Source organism: Pterocles gutturalis, unplaced genomic scaffold, assembly GCF_000699245.1.
Source record: "Pterocles gutturalis isolate BGI_N339 unplaced genomic scaffold, ASM69924v1 scaffold13589, whole genome shotgun sequence".
NCBI lineage: Eukaryota > Metazoa > Chordata > Aves > Pterocliformes > Pteroclidae > Pterocles > Pterocles gutturalis.
The window spans coordinates 59471-82489 of record NW_010130833.1 but is presented as its reverse complement, the minus strand read 5'-3'; the positions used below and the strand labels follow the sequence as shown (position 1 = coordinate 82489).

At 41.9% G+C, this 23019-nt stretch overlaps 1 protein-coding gene across 1 annotated transcript in view; it reads right to left on the bottom strand.

The window, feature by feature from the left end:
• Positions 1-7548: 7548 nt before the first annotated feature.
• ARVCF (armadillo repeat gene deleted in velocardiofacial syndrome) overlaps positions 7549-23019 on the bottom strand; it is a 71108-nt gene continuing 55637 nt past the window's right edge. The window contains exons 7-14 of the mRNA XM_010080372.1: positions 22417-22567; positions 20865-21057; positions 19552-19663; positions 18876-18966; positions 17613-17666; positions 12279-12370; positions 10182-10295; positions 7549-9224 (exon numbers count right to left, since the gene is read on the bottom strand). Coding sequence (XP_010078674.1) covers positions 10194-10295; positions 12279-12370; positions 17613-17666; positions 18876-18966; positions 19552-19663; positions 20865-21057; positions 22417-22567 — 795 coding nt within the window. The 3' untranslated portion in view covers positions 7549-9224; positions 10182-10193. The remainder of the gene's footprint in view (positions 9225-10181; positions 10296-12278; positions 12371-17612; positions 17667-18875; positions 18967-19551; positions 19664-20864; positions 21058-22416; positions 22568-23019) is intronic.

Genomic DNA, 23019 nt, shown 5'->3' with positions numbered 1-23019 from the left:
GCTGTGATTGTATAATGAGGCAATGGTCGCATTTACAAATAAAGACTAAAACCCAATAGAGTAGGCATGTGACTACCTTTCTTTCCCATGAATTCTGCACTACACTGGGGATTTCCAGCCTTGGAACAGCCACAGAAAGATCTAACAGCTGAAAATCAGAGTGAAAAATCAGGGATAACCATTCTCATCTTTGCCATTATGGATTCTTTCACACCTGTTATCAGCTTCTTCCTTTTATAGCCCACCTTACTGAAGTGGTGTCTACCCCCACCTGTGTGCTACAGCAAATCCATCTCCAGGACACCAATAAAGAGCATGGCAAAGAAATGCCCCACAGTATCAGAGAAAACTAGAATAGGATAAGGTGACAGAGTCAGTTTAGAAATGGACCAAGCAAACCACAGTGGCCCAGCCAGCTTGTAATGCATGCATTTCACACGGATATGAGAAGACATTATCAGAGTTTCTTTAACAATTTTACTGTCTCACTGAGAGAGACACAAGATTTACTATACTGGATTAGATTACACAGAAGCAGCCCTTTGTGACTCTGTTATGCTGTCCTGTGTAGGAGCAGACCCTAGTTCTAACACTTCCATCTCACACTGTAAATGTCAATGATTTATTCTGTAAGCGTGCTTAGCTGCACGTCCTTTTGGTATTCAGGCTCAACTCAAAGTCACTGGGCCAAAGTCCTTCAGGTGATTCCAAGGAATTTTTGCAAAAATTTGTAAAATAAAATAATCTTCAAGCCCACTTGGCATACCCAAGTTTCTGGAGCACACTGGAAAATCTGGATACGTGCAACTGATCAGATTTTTCTTTTTTGTACTCTTCAGGTCATGACTCCAAAGAATCCTCTTTTGTTTGTAGCTTTAAATACCTTTGCACCTAAACAGACGCTCCTGCCATAGCAGGACACTTAACACACACTGATAAACAAACCAAAGTCTCAGATAGATGCTGAAGGATGCATAAAAACTAAACAGGTAGGCTGTTTTGCACTTTGCAAGAGAGGATCAGAAAAATACATTGCTACTGCTAATTAATGGCCAAAATTACCGTCCAAGAGGCTGCAAGACAATTAGTGAAGAGAGAACCCGTAGAGTTAACATGGATATTTCAAAAGATACATTAGTGAATAATGCAGGTGTAATATATGTGCAAATATAACAGCCACCTTGTAGAATAAAAGGGGTATTTTAGTTCATTAGAAAGGATCTCCCACATGGCAAATTGTAAAAATAAACACAGTGCGTGTATCATCAGATTATTTACAGAATTCCATACGCAATAAAATTTTTTCCACTTGACCACACTTCTGAACTGCTCTTAATTATTGGTGGCAAGGGATGAAAAGGAAAAGCCTGGCTCTGCAGGACTGACAATTAGAAAAAAGGCCTTTGGTCAGTTGAGCAAATATGATCTGGAGTCACTGACATATAAATGTGAAATCTCCCAAGGAGAAGAGTTACTTTTCAAAATAAAGTCATGCTTTGAATTCTGGGAGAAGCAAAAAGTAGACAATGGATCTTCTAAATTTAACCATGGCAAGGGGGTTGGAACTGGATTATCTGCAAGGTCCCTTCCAGCCCTAACCATTCTATGATTCTATGAAATATATTCTAAAAACCTACAGAGTGTTACTGCAACAGCCTGTTGCAGTCTGGAAACGTGTTTAAAGACTGTCGAAGGAGAGTACCACTGATAGAAAGCTCCCAATGGAAAGAACATCCCTAAAACAACACACAGCTTTCAGCCAATGTTTACAACTCATGTTGCAAATGGTTGACCCCACCAAATACTGCTAATTGAGATCTATTCTCCAAATGACAGCTACTCTCTAGGTTGCCTTAGTGATTCAGGCAACATGTGAAAGTGAGGTCTGGTTTCTGCCAGAGCCTCTCTGTTACCTCAAAGGGACACGATGTTGTCTTTCAAAATATTGAACTGATTCTTTATAACAGTGTACAAAAGAGGAGGAGGATTTATGAGGAAGTCAAACCCTGCGCTAGTCCCTTTTGCTTCCTAATTTGATACCAAATTGAGCATAACAGCACCCATGTAGCAATCCTCACAGCAGAAATTACTCATCAAACAGCTGTCATCATATGTTTGTACAGGAGCTAGTGCTTCCTCCTATTGGTATGAGGAAGTGAAAAGCACCCCACTGAAGAATTTTGAGCAATAAGTCAAACATTAGATGCAGTGAAGAGAACATACAGAAACTCCCACAAGAGCAGCAAGAGAGAGACCACTGAGACCCCAACACTCCCACTGAGGGTGACACCACCCGGGCAGTGATGCATGCTTATTTGGTTGAGTAGTCAATCAATTAGGAATCCATTATAAGGCATCATTATGAGTAACAGCTAGCTATGTGTGCTGTGCATGCACACAAAACATAGTGGAAGAGTTTTAGTCTTCAGTCTCAGCTTGGTTAATGGTTCCATTATAAAACAACCTCTCATTGTAAACAATCCCCTTGGTCAGCTCATACCAGAATGAGATTCTGCCATTGCTGTGCTTTGGTTGCACAGAGACCTTCACAGTAAGACACTGGGGAAGAGACTCATGAGGACAGAATATTCCCCCTAGACACTGCTGAAACCTGAAACAGATGAGGGCTGTGATATTTCTTGCCTGTTGTTACCGGGTTAACCTTTCACCTGCAGGACTCAACTGCTTCCATTTGCCCAGTCTGTGACAGGCTAGAAATAAAATGACTTTGACAGCTATAGAAGGTCAGCTGTAAAAACAACATATTTATTTTAGCTCAGTACCTTACCTACAGCATCTGCTGTTCATTGCCATATTAGTGCATCCACAGCGGAAAAACCAGATTCCTCATCACAGCCGAACACTGATGATAACTCAGAGATGCTAAGCCCAGGAGCCCACATCTTACCACAGCACTTGTGAAACTAGATCCTCCAGCTGCAAAAACAATCTGATTTTACAAAACTCCTGGAGATGCATTCAGGACATCTGAAATAAGGAGGGAAGGCAAGATGAAGATGGCCTTCCAAGTGCTGTTTGCAAGCATTTACAACTAAATGGAACCTTATAGTACTGTAATGGTACAATGAGGCACTAACATACAGCAATCTCTGTTACTAGCAGTGATTCATCAACCTTTCACTCACAGAAAACCTGACCTCCAGTCTATCTGTAAGACCCTGCAGAACACTCATGTCAAAATTCACTGGGCTTTGTCGTGCTTCATGAAGGCATGGCAGCAAGTATGATGTGCTTAGGTGCATCAGTTCCCTACTGTTCTCATCAACTACACATGAACATGCCAGGAAGAGGCAGTCCTCAAGAGAATTAAGATCTGTTGGTAACGGGCTGTTACTTGAAATACATGGTCGACTCTTCAGTGTCGGGATTTTGCTCCCCCACAGCAACAAATGTATATTATTTGGCACATGCCCAAAATAATAATTTCTCATGTCAACTAAACCTCATATACCGCTACAATAAACGTAAAGATTTTCTGTTATCCTTACACACGTTTCAGAAATGTGGAATCTTTGTAAAGTTACATAAATTTTTTATGACTAAATTGGGAAAGGTTAATAACTTCCCAAATGGAAAAGCCATCAGCAAGTTAGGCTTGTGGTCCCAAATGCGTGGGCCTTTGAACAGTGACACAGATGTCTTTCCCACAGAAATATGCTTGTATGTTAACAAGGAAAAAAACCCCATGATTTACAGTCCAGGGTCCTTACAGAACTTTGTGCTACAACTCCAGCATATGGCAGTGAATCAAAAATTTTCAGCTATATTAGTTTAAAGGATACTCCAATTGCACTCATTACCACTGACCTTTTACTAACGTGCAGAGTGCTGACCTGAGCTAGGGCTGAATAATCCCCTGCCACAGAAAACTGCAGTTGCAGAGCCAAAGAATATTTGAGATACCTGACATAACAAAAAGATAACCAATAGCACATGTATTCTTTCCAGGCATGGTTTATTGAAAACACACCAAATTGTTATCCTACATACCTGGTTCCTAACAAGCATTCTACTTGTCTGCATTATGGAAAGATCCTATAATAATAATAATACATTCTGTCACGGTAACATTTGTTCTATGAAAAGCATAATCCACCTTTTTTTTCTTCTCCATACTTGTAAAAATCAAACCATTCTAAGTGTTTCAGTTTATAGTACAGTGTAAATACAATGCAAAATCCCACCAGTCTAAACTACAGAGAGAACGTTGAGCAGTATTACAGAAAACACAGAGTTGATTTTTTTTTTAAATTCTCCTACCATGAAAATTTTAAGGCACATGATAGTTACAAACACATTAGCTACTAATTACCAGTAAGCTTCTTAGTCTAGTTATTTTTTTTCTGAACAGTAAGAACCAGATTGGCAGGCCTTGTAGTATCTGCGCTATCTTCCTCCTCACCTTGGACTTCAGAACATCCTACCCTGATGTAAAACTTAAGACAGAAAAAAAAAGGTTCATAACACTTCCCCCTTAAATGCACTAGATTAGTTACTGTACCAATAAATCAGAGAATTTCTCTGTCAAAGATAAGGAAACACCAGATTTTAGGAGCATCAAAACAAAAAAATTTTGCAAGAAACTATGCCTATATAAACACCTTCAAAAAAATGTGAGAGCACAACTCCACCCCAACAATGCTGGCTGAAGTTACTGGCACACTGTAGTTTTCACTGAGCAGGCAGTCGGACAGAAGAGGCTATGGCCACTCTAATGTGCCCATTTGGCTTCTGAAGCTTTGCTTACTCAAAGGTTTAACGTATGCGCCTCTCTCACAGGTAGCTGAGCCTGTATGCTCAACTTTAAGGCAAGTAACAGAAGGTAACTCACCACCTTCAGTCTCATGGAACTGCTCTAGGAGTGACAACTGCTTCGCCCAGCACAAGCCCTGCGTGCTAGAAAGCATCACTGAAAACTACTCCTCAGAGTTGTCAAGAACTTACTAATCTGCTGTAACAAACATGCCACCCCCTGCTTTAGTCAAGTGTCACTTGCAGCAAGTCAGTTCCTAGTCCCCAGGTCAGTCCCTTTTGTGATGTCTTGGCAACAGAGACAAGATTTGCTTTCCTGATACAGACACACTCAGAATCAGCATGTCTGAGTGCACAGGAGTGGAACTAGCCTAGGCAGGTGTTTTGCCCAGAAGACACTGGATCAGGACCTGTGGCTGCCTAAGCTGTTCACTGGGGAGCATTTCAAGCTGGCAACACACCTTGAGTTGTCAAGCTACACTTATGGCTAAACTGCTACTTCATTCCAAGACAGAAACTGAAAGCCTTGCCTTTCTACTCTCCTCCTTGGATTCTACAGACAGACTGACTAACCTGGGAAGCTGTAAGCACAAGAACAATTGCTCACACACTCAACAGCCAAACTTGATGCTTCTCCAGGGGAGTCTTGGCACACAATGCCTTTTTTAAACCTCCACAGCTGAGTGAAGATGCTTGTGAGATATGCAAGCCACCTCCCTGGGAAGAAAGTTCTGCCGTGACGACCTGACATCAGAAGTCTCCTTCTCCCCTACGTTATCTCAGCCCTCCCTGGGCCATCAAATTTCCTCCTCCTCTTTAGCAGGAGTCTTGCACCACCTTCGCTTCCTTCCACAACCACTCGTCCCACTAGAACTTCTGCAGGTAGAAATCTCTTCTACGCCAACCCTTTGCAGGTAGATGCCCTCCAGTTTTCAGAGTGAAGCCAACAGGAAAAGAGGAGGTCACATACCTGAGCCCTAAAAAGCACTGCCTGCCTTTTAGTAGGAGGCTCTAGACCCTACTGCAGCTTTAGTCACACACACTGCCGCTTTCCCTTCTTTACATACAGTCCCTGCTGCCAAAACACAACAATTACTGGTTCATCCACCCACATCCCAGAACAGCTCAAACAGCCAGTCACATTTGCACCAACAAGGGGAGAGGCAAGGACAGGCGTGGGCACACATCCCACCAGCAAGCTTGTGGCCATAAATAAAAAGGACATTAAATCACCAGACCCAGTTTAAAGTATCTTGCTTTGGACTTTTGCTGGTGGGCTGATAATACAAGGCAACAGTCTCACATGCAAGTCACCCCCCAATCCATTTACCTTCCTTAATATCCAAAGAACAGTTTGGCGAGAAGAAAAAAACCACAGTAATGTAAACGATGGGTTATTGCTACATACTTGGGAATTTGTCCTTATTGTAAGCCACGGGAAGGGCAGGGGTAAGACGTGTGATTCCCAGGGGAAGTCTTGGCCCGCATACTTGTCATTTGTCTTCTTGATATACCATCCTTTGCTTTTTTGCAGCAATAAACCACGTTGTCAGCTCACAACTATGCTGGCTGCTATGAACACTTGTCCCCAGGAAAACAAAGCACAGTTTGCTACAACGACCCTGGGCAGCCAGTGCCATCATGCAGGCTAAATACAAAAAGATTTTTTGGGGAAAGGGGGATAGGGTCTGAAATTGCTTCTCCAGTACTCCTCGATGTTCTTAGCCCACTAATGACAGAGACCAAAGTATATTCCAGTTCAGACTTTGAGTGTCCCTGTAGTGCCCCACTGAGAGCCATGGGACATCTGGGATAGGAGGTCATCAACATAAATGGCCCCATGTCACCTCACTTCCCCCTTCCTGCAGTTCCCTCTGTTAACCTCTTGCTGGCTTTGGAATATCTGTACAATAACTAAATCACAAAGTCTTAGCAGAGACTCCTTTCAACAGTCAGGTCTTTATTTTAAGTGAACTTTTGCTCAGAGTCCTTTGGTAAATATGTGGTCTGAAGTAGATCAGGGACAGACTGACAGCACGGCCCTTCTCTTACACTGTTCTAATCAGCTACAAAGCAGGTTCCATTGCTAATTACTGAACGTTTTTAAAAAAATCCTTTCATATACAAAAAGAATACACCAATTACATAACCAAAAGTGATATAAAACTCTTCTGTGTAGCTTGGTTAAAAGGGTCTCCGCGTATTGGCAGAACAAGTATGAAAAGAGCACCATTGATATAATATACAGTTAGACTATGTATCTGGTTTCATTGCCACACTTTATGTCTACACACAGAGAGACACTGCCCCGACACAAATGCAGACAATCACTGATGTATCTCTTTGCTTCCCTTGATCCGCTGAGCATTTTTGGCCCAATAGGACTCGCATGCAGGTGAAAAAACCAAATCTTTCCTATCTTAATTTGCTCCAAGCAACTTCACCTTCCTCAGGATCCAGAAGTGACCACTGCAACCTACGGGGAAGATGAGGGTCAAAAAGGGAGGGTGCGAAGGAGCACACATATTATCCAAATCACTGACAGCTTCTGGCATCAGTCTTTTTCCCTGAATCAACAAATGCTTCCCTCTCCTGCAAACTATTTTACATGGTTTTGTTAACCTATCCTCTGCACAACAATATATATATATAGATATATAGATTTTATTTATTTCTTTATATATATGTATTAATGTCAAATTTTTAATATACTCAAGAAGATACAAAGCTCTTGGTACTTGCTTTTTTTTTAAAGTTTTAACATTTTTTTTACAAAAAAATTTTAGATGTTTACTATTACAGTAATGTTTTGGGGGAGGTGAGGTTGTTGGATATTTCCTCTTTTTAATTACAAAGAAAACAGCAGGCACTGAAAACCGCAAATGATGTCTGATAGATTCAAAAATGTGCTTTCCAGTCACACCGTTTTTAGGAGCTTGTTTAAATGTGGCAATCAAAGAACAATGGCAATGAAATAAAATCAGCAAAAGTCCTCTGATGCTGCTAGCAAGACATTTGCTTCCCATTCTCATCTGCTGCCCTCCCTTGACCAATGCCTGGAGAAAATCTGTGATCTGAAGTCATTTAGTTCACGGCATTACCAGATACCATATATGCAGAGTACGTTCTCATGAAGTAAAAATTCCCTCTTACACAAACCAGGCCTCGGCATCTTAGAGAACTGTTGCGTGTGGGTGATTTTCACACCAAATGAAATACTTAATCTCAAAACAAAACCCAAGGAACACAGAAATCACGATGATGATTTAAAAAAGGCCAAACCAGTTCCCTTTGTGGCATTTTTTATCAGGATCTGTAGCCCAAAGCAAACATGGATCCAACAGTGATAAGTTTACCATCAAATATAAGTGACAGACTCATCTAAAATTGATGGTGTGTTCAAAATAAGACATCCTATGAAAAAGCTCCTATTTTCTTCCAATGTGTTAACAGCTACGGCAAAAGAAATTGTTAATCATCATCAGTGCAACACTGTTACGTTTAAAATGTAAAAGCTCCTTATTGCAATCTGAGAACAAGAAAATAAAAAGCCAGGCAACTCCATTTCTCAGCATAGCTTTCTGAACCAGGGACACTGAAACCTTCGATAAACTGCTTTTCAATATGTGCAAATAAAACCAGAGCCATTACAGAATTCAAAAGGCAGAAGTATTATACACCAGATAATGATAATAGAGCACTGTGATTGATATAGCTTACTCTAAAAGCAGATTATACAGCTTGCATCAATTTTGTCATCCATTCTCCAGTTCATTTGACCAGCGTTTAATAGTTTTTGTTCTGCATTTTCTCCCTTCATTGAAATCCAATAAACCCACTCAACATTCCTGCACTTTCTGTGGAAATAATAAAGAAAACCTAAAAGTTTTTTTAAAAAGCCTTAAAAAATGTTAGATTCACAGTTCAAAAGAAATCCCCCAAAACAAAACCCAAAACGAGTCCCAAACCAGAAAAGTGCTATTATCTTCATGGCTACACCTACGATATTATTTCAAATACTCTGCAGTTTCTCTTTCACTCGTGAAGCTCTCTCTTTGCTGCCGCATGACCTTCACTTCTCATACTTGGCACCATCCACATGTAATAGTCACCTAAGAACACAGCCAGCTAGATGGAAGCTTGGATTCTCTCTTCTTGCTTGCTTGCTCTCTTCTTGCAGGAGTGGGAGGGAGAGGGAGGTGGTGGCTATTTCTGGTGGGAATGTAACGTGAGTTAAAAAGCAAATTGTCTCGCTGTAAGGCATGGTGCTCCGGGGTTGGCAATAGCAGGCAGTCGTGTCTTCTCCCCCATATCCTCCTGGAACCTGCAGCCTGGTCAGTGATGCAGCGCCCTCCAGATCTGAATGGCAGTGGTGACTGATGAGATCCTCTGTGTCGATTCAATGTTTGTTTCTCCCCCTCAATTAAAAAAAATGTGTTTGGACTCTAGCCCTGCAAAACAAAGTCAAAACTGATTAATACCAGCAAGTAACAGGACCTTGGTGATCTCCATCACCCAGTGGTAGGAGAGTGACTGGAAATGCCAGCCTATCCCCAAGCTTATGGGTTCCTAGAAGGGTCTGACTGGGAGAAAATGAGTACAGACTTCATATTTCAAAGTCTGTACCCCTCCTATAAGCCTTCACTGCTCAGAGGAAGAGTGCAGGAGGGAAGCATTCAGGCATCACACATACGTTTATCTCTGCCCTTTGGCTGGGCCAACAAGGCTGCCCCCTTCCTTTAGTCATAGCCGGGGGCACAAAACCTGCTCTTTCAAATGTAGCATCACTTCTGGGGGAGTGCCAGAAGGTACAATCAGGGTAGAGGGCTGTCTGGCGAGACAGCAGGAGACAGATTAGCAGTGGCAGGAGTGAAGAAAGGCCAGTGACATTACTGAGGAACTTGGCATGTGGCAGAGAACTAGGAAGCAACAGGGAAAAAAAAAAAAACCCAAAGGAATTAAGAAGTGGGAGTGGCAGTGGGCAGGGCTGTGTAATTCATTGGAATCTCAGGGGACACCCATAAATAGTCAAAGATATACTTTTCCTTATGTCTCAGGCTAATCCTTATAATGAGCAAAAAAATGGTTCGAAGCAGGAACACACTACTCAAACTCATTCCCATGGTCTAACAGCAGAAATCTTTCACATTTCAGCTGACAACCAATCATTCACAATATTAATTTTCTGCCTGGTTATTTGACAGGTTCTTTTTTAATCAAACAGTGGTGTTTTATTGCATTTCATTAAAGATACACTGAATAATAAAATCATCACTTTTTTTCCAAACGCATTTTCATTTGTCTGAAAGGACTCAGTTAGCAGTTAGCCTTGAAGAGATTCCACAGTGATACAGACCATGCATGAGACAAGTTAATCACTAGCACCAATTACCATTAAAAGGACCTACCATGCATGCAAATTAGACCCAGGAGTCAACAGGCTGGGGCTTAATGTCCCGGGCATCCACCAGATTCACCGAAGCCCTGTTACTCCTGTTAATGTTTTTCCTATTTGTGTCATTCTGCAGCAGAGGGTGAGGAGTTAAAGGCAAAACAGAGCGGATTAATCAAACAAAACCACCAAACAACTCAGCTTAAAGGAGCACAAGGGAAAATTAGTCATAGAGAAAGAAACAAGATCAGCAAAGGCACAATACTGAGAAAAGCATCTGCAACAGCCAAAAGGCTGCACTTCCCTGCTGTCATTATTGACAATTCTCGGCCGCTCTTGAGCCTCAGAGCCATGGTTATCAAACAGTTCACAAGCCAGAAGACCCCACAGGTATATTTTAGTTTCACAGCACAGGGAGAAGAATGAGTAGCAGCTACTCAGCTCTGCCCAACTAAGGGCATGGCAGCACAGACTGTGGGAGACACACTGTCGAGGTGAGATGTTTTTTCCCTTTTTCTCATGAAATCAAAGCAGCTACTCACTGAAGCCTGGGTTGTGCTTTACTTCAGACATACACTGGAGTTTGGACTGCTTGATGTGATTTTGAGGGTTGAATTGCACCACTTTAATGAATTCTGAGTGGCAAAAATAAGTATTTTTTCATTTTCCTGCCTTAGCCTATCCCTTAGACACTTTCTGTCAAGCTCCTGTTGATCAACGTTCTTATGTCACTTGGTGCATCCTTTCCCATTGTATCCTTGCAAAACATAAGAACTGTGATGAGGGAACTAGAAAGTTGATTTTGTCGACGCTGGTTCAAGCAGGGCCATCTCTTGCCACATTGGAACAAGGGGGCACACTGCATGGCTTCAGTAATCAGCTCAGTTTTACCAGTTCCAAAAACAAATGAAGGACACCACGACCACCTCTATCTAAAAGCCCACTGGGCAGCCTCCAACAGGGTGCAGCTATACCCGTAGCTGGCAAATTGAAGAGAGTGATCTGTGCTTAAAAAACGTCCAGCTGGATTGAAGCCATGCTCCAGGGTATACCTTCACGGGAAGGCAGGACACAGCAGGAAATGCGTGACCAAGCAAGTTAATATAGGCAGACTGATGCAGCAGGACATCTTCCTAGTTCATGATCTATACAAAAATTTTTCTCCAAATTGCATTTTTATTTCCCCTGTTCAGTAATGGTGGGTTTTCCTTTCAATTGACTGAAGTTTGTTTCCACTCAACATGAATCACCTAGATTTTCTGATATTATCAGCAATGTGCTGAAGGTTACTAAGGACAGCCTTCTGCAGACTAACAACAGTGTTTCCTACCACTGACTCTTGTTCCAGTGAGCCTCTTCCTCCCCTTCCTCCTTGAAATTACTTCCCCAGGGGAAAACACAAGCTTGTTTTGAGGCCAGGGAGAACTGATGGCCAGAGCGACTTTTAAAAAGGTCCAGTAAAAAGGCGTAGCAATGCAACAGAAATTACACAGAGCCTACTAAACCACATTTGCACACAATTCACAATACAAAGAGCTTTCTGAAGATTTTTTTTAATTATAAAGTTGTCTAAATTTGTTTTTAGAAGGCACACACATAACAATGCTTGCCTCTCCCTCCCCCTCTCCTTGGCCCATGCCCACAGTCCACCGTCAGGACTGTGCATGAACGCTGGGGAAACAAACACTGTTCACCACGATGCTGTACACAGACACACAAGCTCACACCTACTTCTCATGGTGAAAACAATAAACCAGTGTGGCAGTGTGAAGGGACTATTCTTGGAACAAAGTCTGACACAGTTATACACCTTAGGGCTAGGGAATGGTGCCTGGATGGGGGTGACAGAACAAACACCTTCTATTTCCACAGCCTCATCCAGTTAGAGGAATACAGCTATTGCCTGCATTTGCTCCTGCACTGGAAAGCTGCACCTTGCTTTTATTTCTACTTAGCCAGGTGCTAAGGTACAAAATGGTGCCTTTACCTAAGAACAAAAAGCAGCCCTTTACAGCCCCCTGCTGAGTAACTACCCTGTGTTTCTTGCTGAGGGCACCAGGCTTCTTTTCTTTTAAAGGCACTAACTAGCATTCAGCAGTAACAGGAAACTCACTTTTAGAGGTTCTTTCTCTGAGGCATCCCCTGTGTTATCGCTGGTCTTGTATTTGTGCTCCTTCTCCCGGTGATCGATGGTGGAGTACCCATCTGAGGAGAAAGAGCACGACAGTCAGGCATCAAGCACAAAGAGGAGCAAAACCAGAGCTGACGCCAGCAGAATTCTCCAGCAAAGAAACAGGAAAATAAACCATCACAACCCAAAGATGCTGGCAGCCTGCTTTTCAAATGCTCTTCTACTCTGAAATTTCATTTTTTAGGAGCTCAAAACAAAACAGAAAAGCTCTCTTTTTGTATCTCTGCCAGATGCTGGCACTCATTAGGAAGCAGCACAGTTTTCATTCCAGTCTGCTGCAGTTTTTACCGTGCCCAAGGAAAGCAGCAAGTTGTCATCTCACGCCCTGTGGCTAATGAGCTCCAAATTCAGCCCAAATCTTGTGTTCCTTGCTTAGCAGCCTGATTAATTGGCTGTGTTCATTCTCTGAATGCTCTGCAGCATGTTCCCACTCTCTCTGAGCCCGACTACTGGCAGGACATGACAATAATTTGGAAGAGTCTCTTTCAGAGCACTGAGAAAAGGGCCTGTCGAGTTGGAAGAAATCTTGATGCAAATCCTGCTGTGCTTGGACTGTCTTTCATTACAAAGTAGCACCTGTTGGTGCTTTTTCTCCGGACAACTCAGAAACAATATGAAAGCATGATGAACACAAGGAAGAAAAGTGTGAGAGGGTTTTACAAAGCAATGGCTCTAATTACTGCAGAACCTTTGCTTTGACTCATTGTCAGCCAATGCAAATCTTAATTTATTTTCCTGATGCATCAAATTCCCATCATTATCAATGATAAAGAGATCCTCCCCTGGATCTGGAGTAAATGACACTCAAATTTATAGCTTCCTGCAGGCTTTTGTTTTCCCCAACATTAATGATCGAAGGATCATTAATGTTTTCATGTCCTGACAAACTGGGTTCTTAGAATACCACAATAAAGGTTTTACATGAACTATCAAAATGCTCCTCTCTTGGTTTATTACTTGCCTGCAACAGGTCATTAAGTAATATTTTTTTGTTTAATAGGGTTCTTGTGGCATAAAGAGGCACTGTTTGCCCACATGACAAAAGCACAGACAGCTGGAGTGACTCATACCAAACCCAGCCGCAGAACAGGGCCCTAAATGATGTTTATGCTGGCCACAGCCAGGTTAGTTTTAAAAGAGCTGAAGTCTTCACACAGACCTGCAACAAGCACCTGAAGTAGCATATGACATCATGGACAGTAACATATTATTTAACCATGGTGCCTAAAAATAACTGAAGAATTTTAGAGCTGTACAGGTAGTACACTGATCTTGAAGCATGAAGATAATTGCTACATAGGAGCTTTACTTTTAATTATTTGCTTACAATGAAGATGCCTAATAATCTTGGCTATTCCTTTCGAACATAGAAGAAAAACTCTAAAGCCTACCAGCTGCATCCAGCTACCCCACCAGCGTTTGTGGAGGAACACATGACCCATAATTCTCTTTCAAATGACAGGCATGAATACTGCTAGAAAGTCATATCCTAATCTAAAGATTCATCACTTAGTTATGAGTAAATAGTTCACACAGGTATGTAGTTAAATGATAGAAACATGCTGAATCCCCCAAAAAATCCAACTCAACAACTGAGCGGTAGCTTCTTACAATCTAATATTAATTACACTCGCAATGATGTAACAGATCACTCTGCATTTTTGCAGTGCCATCATCAGGGGTGATCCACCAACATTTTTCAAAAGAATTGCCAAGATACAGAGGAAACCTTTAACCTATCCCCAGAAAGCAACAGCTACTAAGCAAAGTATGGCAGCTGTGATACCTCCCGGGGGCGAGGTCAGAAGTAAGGACTGTAATCACAAAAAATTAAAAGCACAGCAGTTCTTTAATACCACTGAAAAAAATAAAACACCTGCTTAGCCAGGACAGCAGCAAAACGAAGATCAAGCTTTTGCACAGTGGCAGTAATCTGACAACAAAGAACGGTCAAGAACTTTGTTTTTCATATCAAAGTTCCAACATATTTTGCAATTCATACTGTCAGCTCGCTGCTGCGTGGTCTGCATGCTAACGGGGCCGCACACATCAGCACCGACAGATTATGTGTTTCTAAAAACCACACACTGTGCTATGACTCTGTCAAGATAAGCAGCAGCAGAGATAGGAAGTTCATGATTTGACCTAATAAAATGAGAAATATCTTGAAGGAGGCTGCGTCAGAGAAGCAATACCTCAGTGCCCCAAGGACCACAGCCCCCCAGTGAAATCAGTGAGTACTGCTTCTCCTACGTTTCAGATCCATTCTAAAAAGTGATCAGAGTTAATTGTGTTTCTGTGGTATAGAGGAGACCTATACCTTGGAGCAGTAAGATCTGTATAAATGCATTATTCTGAGTTAATACAATCCCACGTATAGACAAAAGTTATATTGGCCAATAGAGGCAAGTCCTGTTCTTGGCTTGTTTATTCCTCTCTCTCAACTTTCTGCTTCTTGTCTTCTGTATTGCTTCACCATCTCCTATTCACTCTGCAGCAACATTTTTATGTTGCCACAGATTACAGGACCAAATGCCTGCTGAGTGTCAGTCCATCTGTGTCCTCGTACAGCTCTCAACTTACAAAGATCAAACCTCTGGACCATTAAAAAGGAGGAGGAGGAGAAGTTATGCCTGGAGACGGGCATGTAGGACAGGGGCATCTGAACCTTGTCTGACTGACTGTAGGTTAACTGAGGCATAGATACAATTTTAGAGAACTCACAAATTCGGCATGCAGCCTGAGATCATTGCTCTGCTGCTTCTGCAGACAGCTCAGGGTCACAGCCACCCTCAGGCAGCGCCGTGACAATAAGCATTGATGATCTTCAGATTACTCGGTGCAGAGCCACTTGTTTGCAGCTGATGAAGTCTGACAGACCTGAGCTATCTCTGCGCTGGGCTGTCTGGTGCATCCCACGGTAACTCATAATACATGTTTTCTTTCACCTCCTAGGACATCCACGCTCTACCCAGGCCCTCCCATTGATCCAGACAACAGGAATGTGACTGGTCTAGTACTGCCAGCTCGTGGGGAACGTATCTTTCTGCCTTCCTAGCTCCACTGCTAGTGAATTAACTTCCTTTACAGTGCAGCATTAGCAAGCAAGCTGAGATACCAGTAGCAATTTTCTTTTTGCAGCTTTGAAAAACAGTCACTGGGGCTTAACAGTGTTAATAGTAAAGACCCACCAAGACAGCTGAGCCCTGATAAAGAGAGGCAATAGATAAGCAGCAGATAGGCAGTGATGATCTGGAACATCTTGTACGCTGCAGGGGAGCAGGATGAATGCTCTGGGCTGGAAGGGCCTGGCTGAATGGATGGGTACCTCTAGCGTGTGTGTGGCATGGAAATCCACTGAATTCTGCACTGGCACACGCTAACGTGTTTGAGGCAATTACAGTTCACTGCCAAAGCAGTACACCAGAAAGACAATTATGCAACCTGGGAACATCTGAATTAAATAAAATGGACAACACAAAGCTGGAGACAGATAAGAATTCTCTAAAAGACAGTGAATATAAAGTAGAAAGATCTTGGGGCAAGTGAAGCCAGAAACAGAGAAAGGCAAGGGAAAAACACAACTGAAACAAGGGCAAAGGACTCTCTGCAATAAAAATAAATAAAAAGATAAGGTGGGATGCCAAACAACTTTCTCTGGTACTCTGTCATGCATTTGCTTTGCAAACATAAGTGAGGTCAGTCTCTTCTGGAGTCTCAGCGTAGACCCATGTGGACTATGTGGGGATACAACCAAACTGCTTACTGGAAGTACAAACCCAGAGGACTGCACATTGATGTGCTGTTCCTTATGTCTGCCAGTTCACTCCAGAGTGGAAAAAAAGAACAAAAGCTCCAGAATACAACAGTCTGCAACGAAGTTAAAATCAGAAAATATAGTCTAGAGCAGCTTCTCATGCAAGTATGCCCACGAGACAACAAACATATGGCATCTGGAAGAGCCTGAAAGAAGTCCTATAGCTGTTGTTCCAGTTCCTTGGAATTAAGGACAGTAAACTGGATACATTAATTTAGTCCCTCCTCAGTTGACCTCTGAAACAGCACAAAGTTATAGTCACGTTGGAGTTAAAAACCACTCAAGAGCTGGGGTCAGGAAAACTTGACAGATTTCATCTTCTAATAGTGATAAAAAAAAATGGAGAACAGAACGGCCCAGAGAATCTGCCTGATGTTCTACATATGCTGTTAATTTGCATTTCATTTTGTACTCAGAGCTGTACCAGTAACTCCTGAAAGCATACAGCAACAATTAATATTGAGACCATAAACAATCAGCACTGCCCGTACTGCAGCACCTGCTAGCACACAGCTATCCTGCCAGGCAATCTTCTCTGAAGTTATTTTCTTCCATTGTGAGAACAAATGTTTCAGTGTTCCCTTAGGCAAAATACATATGGACACTCGATTCATGGCAGGTGGCACCTCATTTTTCTAAGAATACAAAAGACGATATATATCTGTTATTGTAACTTCTGAACATGCTTGGCTTTCAGCTTGGTTCTAACTCGCTATTTTTTTTCAGCTACAATCACAAATAGCAGTATATCAAACTGTTTTATTCAGAGGCATTAAAACAAGTATTTAAATAAAAATAACATCAACCAGAAGAAGTAAAGCAAATTGCCAAGAGACCACACAGCACTTTTATCTACCTCAGTAAAGAATAAAACCTTGTACAAGCCTTAAACTATAGAGCTTATCAGTCTCAAAGCACTTCATTGACAGTAGGTGGCTGTTCTCAGCCTATAGGAAAAGCCAGGCTTGGCTGGACACAGGTAAATGAAAGGTGGAGCCAGAAATATCATACATACTAACTTATTTTTGGTGTTGCCTACAGAAAACAAAGGCAGAACGGATTTAAACACAAGCTTTACATTGAAGTAGGTTTTCAACTCTTTTTTTTCCTTCTGAATCCCCAAACTTCCAGATCTGCAATAGGGAATGCAGCTGCCTCAAGGGCCAGAGATTAGAATGAAAGCTAGGTCAGAATATCTTCATTATATGCTTAAAGTAGTGGAGAAATTTGTGTGTAGACTCTACATGTATTTACAAAAAAAAAAAAGGCAGAAAAAAAAAAAAGACTATGACCAATCTTTTGTAAGGTACTGTTCTGTTTTTAAATGTCAGCTTTATCCATCTGAAAGAATACCACCTAGAGAAATAGTTGAACTTTGCCGTGAGTGACAGTGTGCTCTATTGAAACAGACAGAGGGTTTGATCCATGACTGAACTTACCTGGGCCAAGTTCATCCATAGGTATCATATCACGACTCCCAGCCCTCTCGTTATCTATAAAACAGAAACATTGAAATGACTTGAGTTACATTTGCTTTTCTCAACACCTTGTAGTTTTAAATTAGCCACAGGACCAGAGAGGTCCATAAAATACTGAGCAGAGACTATTGTAAAAAAACCCCAAACCATTCAACTGTTATCCATTCAGAAAGGGAAGTCCGATTAAGCTCTCCAGAGAGCACATGTAATCCTTCTATTTTCTGCTTCGGCACTGTAATATAGAACTCCCTCTCTCCAAGTGATAACAGAAACCGCAGTTCTACTGAGGACTACCTACCACTATTAACAAGCTGCTCTCTGGTCTCTCCAGAATAAAAGAGAAAGAAAATAAGTAAGGGTGCAGCTTCATCTGGCACACAATCCAATCTAGCAGCCTGCTGAGCCAACAGAAACCTAACCCACAAAGAAAACAAAAGTTTATTGTCTGGTCAGCAAAGGGACCCCAGTCATCCCCATGATCTGCCAAGATTTGATCAAAGACAGGGAAGGTGGAAGCAGGCAGGGCAGTGCGGGGCTGTCTTTTTTGCACCAATCTGCAGTTAAGCTGGGTGAAGTGCAACATGACAAACGCTGCTGTAGGAGAATATGTCTGAAAATAAATTTTGACATCTGGACATTAGAAACTAGAAACAGATTCAGAGACAAAGGAATCATAATGAAATTAAAGCTGGAGCTACACCAGTGTTGGTATGGCCTCATAAACAAGCACAGACAGGTTTAGCTAGAGTTTGGATAAACCCACGTCCAATGAAAAAAGCCTGCACAGCAGAGGAAGAAGCAGTGCCAAAACAGGCACGCTTAATTTAGAAAGGAAAAGACTCCAGTACTGAGCAGGGGTAAGGCCAACCCTGCTGCCTGGCCGAAGGCTAGATTTATTAACATATAGCTGACAAACAAGGCTGTTCTCTGTTGAAGTTCCAACTCACATCTATCCCAAATTCTCCCAGGAAGATGTAACTGATCCTGTTGAACACAATTTGAGAAAACAACACCAGCAGTGTACATTCCACAAGGGAAGGAATACTATCCGTATCCAGCTAATAGGGCTGATCATTTTGGGACTGTGGGGTAAGAAGTACCACATAAATAATACATTTTTACCCTCTCATTCCTTGCCTTATCACTCTTGTGACACAGAGGTAGCAAATCCAAAAAACAAGCAAGGAAAGCACAAGAGAAGAAGTGATAAAGAGCAGAACTGACCTTGACTTTTATCCACCAGAGGCAAAGTGCTGTCATCATAGCCAGACCTGCCAGCAGTACCTTTGGAACCCTTTGGAGTTGCAGAAACAGACTACGAGACAGAAATCACATAAATACAAAATTGCTACTCAGGGAAATTGGACAAGAAAAATAAACAAACCAACAGTAGGGAGAGAGATTATGGAATGCTGCTAAGCCTCCCTTCTGTTGATAATATGGCACTGGAGTATTTTTTATTTTCATATAGATCTGTTGGTAGAATTTTTTTCCTGTTATCTAAATGGCAGCATTGTTGGTCTGTAAAAGGACCAAAACCTTTTCACAATGAAAGATGAGGAGGCTGCATGTGAAGAGCAGGTGGTTGCGCTGTCCTGCTAGATGGAATGTTTCAAATGAGACACAGCTAAGAAAAGACATGCCCGGTAAAGCATGGGCATTTGGCCTCTACGAGGTGGCATACTTCCAAAACCTAAATAGCCATAATTCACAGACCACTGAAAAACATACCAGCAAGTATATGCATGATGCTGTGACGGAACAGACAGCAATACATTGTTCTACCACCTGGGAGAACAGAACCAAAGCCCACAGTCTATCAGACTGTAATATCAAACTGATTTAGGATATCTTCCACTCAGGCATTTCCATAACTAAATCCGAGACCCAGCATCTTTACCTGGAAGTGTGATTTGTTCCACCCATCCTTCTGCAGGGCATTTCGGAGTTCTTTATAGCTCCAGATCATCTGAAGAACGTGAGATGCTGCTTTTGTTTCTCTGGGAGACTGGCTGCTTTGCAAGATAAAATTAGACCTTAAGTATCAAGCAATGTACAACTATTCATACATTGACTTCTTTGCACCAAAAGCAATATCCAGGAGATACCTAATACTCCATACAGCTATTCTTTCAACTTATATGCTTCAGGATATATGTTAAATCATTCACTGATATCTTCATATCTATAGGTATTTGATGACAAAAAAAAATTCAAAGAAAAAGGTGTAATTTGTGCAGATTTCTGGGTTTTCACATGTCTTGCTGGGCAAGCACTGAGGCCAGGGTGACTCTTTTGTTAATGACAGCTCCAAGCCAAAAGACAGATGGATTCCATACTGCCTGGATTTATTTAGAAAAAACACCCCAAAAACCAATTTCTAAGCTACTTTTCAAACCTTTGCCCCAACTTACATATATTCCTCACAATTCAATAAAGTTGCTTCATGGTTTGGAATACCTTACAATGCAACTTGGGTCAGCAAAAAAATAAGCTATTTTTAAACAGGAAATGAAATTTTGTCCATTCCTTACTAAGTCAGTACCCAAGCACCCTCTATAAAATAACACAGGGCTAGATTCTTGGGTGGCTCTCATAATTTCATAACAATGCAACCCAACAAAGCCTTCAGCTACTCTCCCAAAAGTTTGCTGAAAACATACCTATAAAAAAGCTCATGTCTAACTGGCTGAACTATAGGAAACAAACTTTTCTCTAAAGCAGTCAGAACAGAGTTTTCAACAGAACTGCAGAGTGAAAATCTGTCACTTCAAATTACCACTAACCAGCTCTTTGGCCAGAACGATTGCTCCTCATCATTAACCATTTTACTTAAAAGAAAGAGATTTCATCACTGGCATTCCCAGAATGGAATGCTGCCACAGGAAAAATGCCTCCCACACTACAAATAAAGATCACGGTTTCACTACAAATGATGTCTGCTAAGCGCGTACATGGTGCTAAGATGTATCTGACAAGGAGACAGTACGTCTTAGCATGATTGAAGTCACTACTCAATTAACTTTTTTTAATCAAGTAAACTTATTAAAGTTGCTGACTGTTTTTACTGCATATATATTAATTACTTTGAAATTAAGAGCTCTAAAAGGTTAGGATGCTTGAATACTTTCAAAAATAAAAAGCTGCTGTTCTTAGTGACATTTTCATGTCTGCAGTGAGTTCTTATGCATTTTGCTTTCAATTGTCACTTACCTTGACTTACTGATAGCTACCAGCTTCTGAATGCCCTGTGTCTGTATCAGAGACCTTGCATTTTCTGAACTGTCAGTAATGATTTCATGGATGGTATTCAACACTGCCACCACTGTGTCCTCTTCCAGGTTCTTTGCAGATCTCTGCTGTCTGCTGGGCAAATTTCTTACCAGCTCACCCATGGCATAACTACCTAGATAAGGGGAAGAGATACTATTAAGTCAGCTCTAATAATCTTTCAACTTCCCATTCTGAATGACAGAAATCAAGGGTGTCACCATGATTTAAAAAACTTTATAATGCACATGTTTTGAACCTCAAGACTGTAACTTAACCGTGTATTTATCATTTATTATTTCAAGGTGATTCAGAGTTGACAGCCAAGACAAACGCCTTCATCATGAACACTAAAAGGTATCGAGGAAAAAAAAGGGCAGTCTTTACTGAGAATTTTACAGCCAGCATCTATCATACTTTGCAATGCCTGAGGCAAAAAGCATCCAGTAGCTGCTGCTAATGCCCCATATTCATGCTGTTACACGCACATGGCTCACTCAACTTCGCCTTGTAATAGGCCTTCTGGGACAAGGTGTGCAGCCATGCATTTATTAACCTTCCCCCAGCAAAGGTAAGAGGATTTCCTCCTGGGTGCAGTTAGCCTACATGGTGCATAGTACTGGAGGAAAAACAAGGAGCCTGGAGTTTCTCACTTCCAGGCATCTGTCTGTACTATTTGCCTAGCTACACCTCAGAACTATTAAAGAAAAACCAAACCTGATGTATTAAGGCAGAATCCCACCTTGCCATTTGTTAGCATCAACTTGGATGATGGCCCTAAATATGTGACCAGTATTTCCTGGCCTAACAAGGTTATAGTTTAAACAAATGCATTAGTTAAATACGGAGGTATCCAGAGGAAAACTCAACTCGCAACTGAATCTTTCAAGATTCCTGCTTGTGGGCAGGTGAATGCTTATCTGCCCCCTGGGACAGGAGCTAGAGAGCACTGCTGACGAACTAACTTGAAGAAGAGTAGATTGTCTGGTGCTCAGCTTCTACAGGTAACTACCACACACAACGATGAGAAGGGAAGAAGGAAGCGAGAAAAAAGGGACAACTTCACAGCCCGCTGCACTTCCCCAGGTTAGCTCAGCATGCCAAGGGCTATAATAGCAGGCCTATGGAGCAACATCTCTGTAACCACCACGTGCGACTAAGAGCACAAGTGCCACGTCAGCCAGAGCTCAGGAAGAGATAAGAAACCTCTTAACCCACCCGATCCTCTGCACATCTACGCACACTCCCCTCTCCTGCAGAAAACTACATCTGTTTTTAGTCCTGAGTTAGGGATTTCCCTCAAACCACAGCTTGTGTGAAAGGGCTGAAAATACATTCTGAGGTGACAGCCCTCCCCTTGGTGGCTACAGGGTAATCTTGGGTAGCGCAGATGGAAACTGCATACAAAAGGAATCCTCAGCACAAGTGACACAAAATGTGAGGTCTCTCAAGGGCATCCAAGATCCCAGCCTGGTTAGAAAAGTTCAGAAGATACCTATAAGATCTTTATTGCGACGATCCATGGAAAGGTTTCTCAGGGCAATTGAAACAGCCCTCACAACCTTGTCAGAGTCAGACTGGAGCAGCTCCACAAGCACTGGTAAGCCTCTCTCCTTCCGCACTGTTGCACGGATGTACGTAGACCACTGATCAGAACACACAAGGGAAAAGAAACAACACAAAGTATTGTGAGTTCATATTCCTGCCCTTTCCTTGCCCCTGACATTTCTTTCAGTGCTGTAATTCTTTTTTTTCCCCCTGCAAAGACTAGTCAGGTTGTGTGTGCTGATGCATCTATAACTTAACCCATCATTCAAGTTCATTAAGCACCAAGGAAGAAAGGATGTTAGATTAGAAGTTCAACCTACAGCTTAGTGAGCTGCTGGGGAAAGAGGACAGAAATAGAATGAAGGAGCATCACCTGCCCGCATCTGTTCTGCACACACCTCAGTGTGAAAACATCCCTCTGGATTAGGAAAAAAAAGAGGTCATTTGGAGGGGACAGTAAAGCATCCAAAGCATCTGTTATCCTCCCCCACCTCCAAGTTCATGCTTTTATTCTGTTTTATAATTTATTTTAAAATAAACTACATTCAAG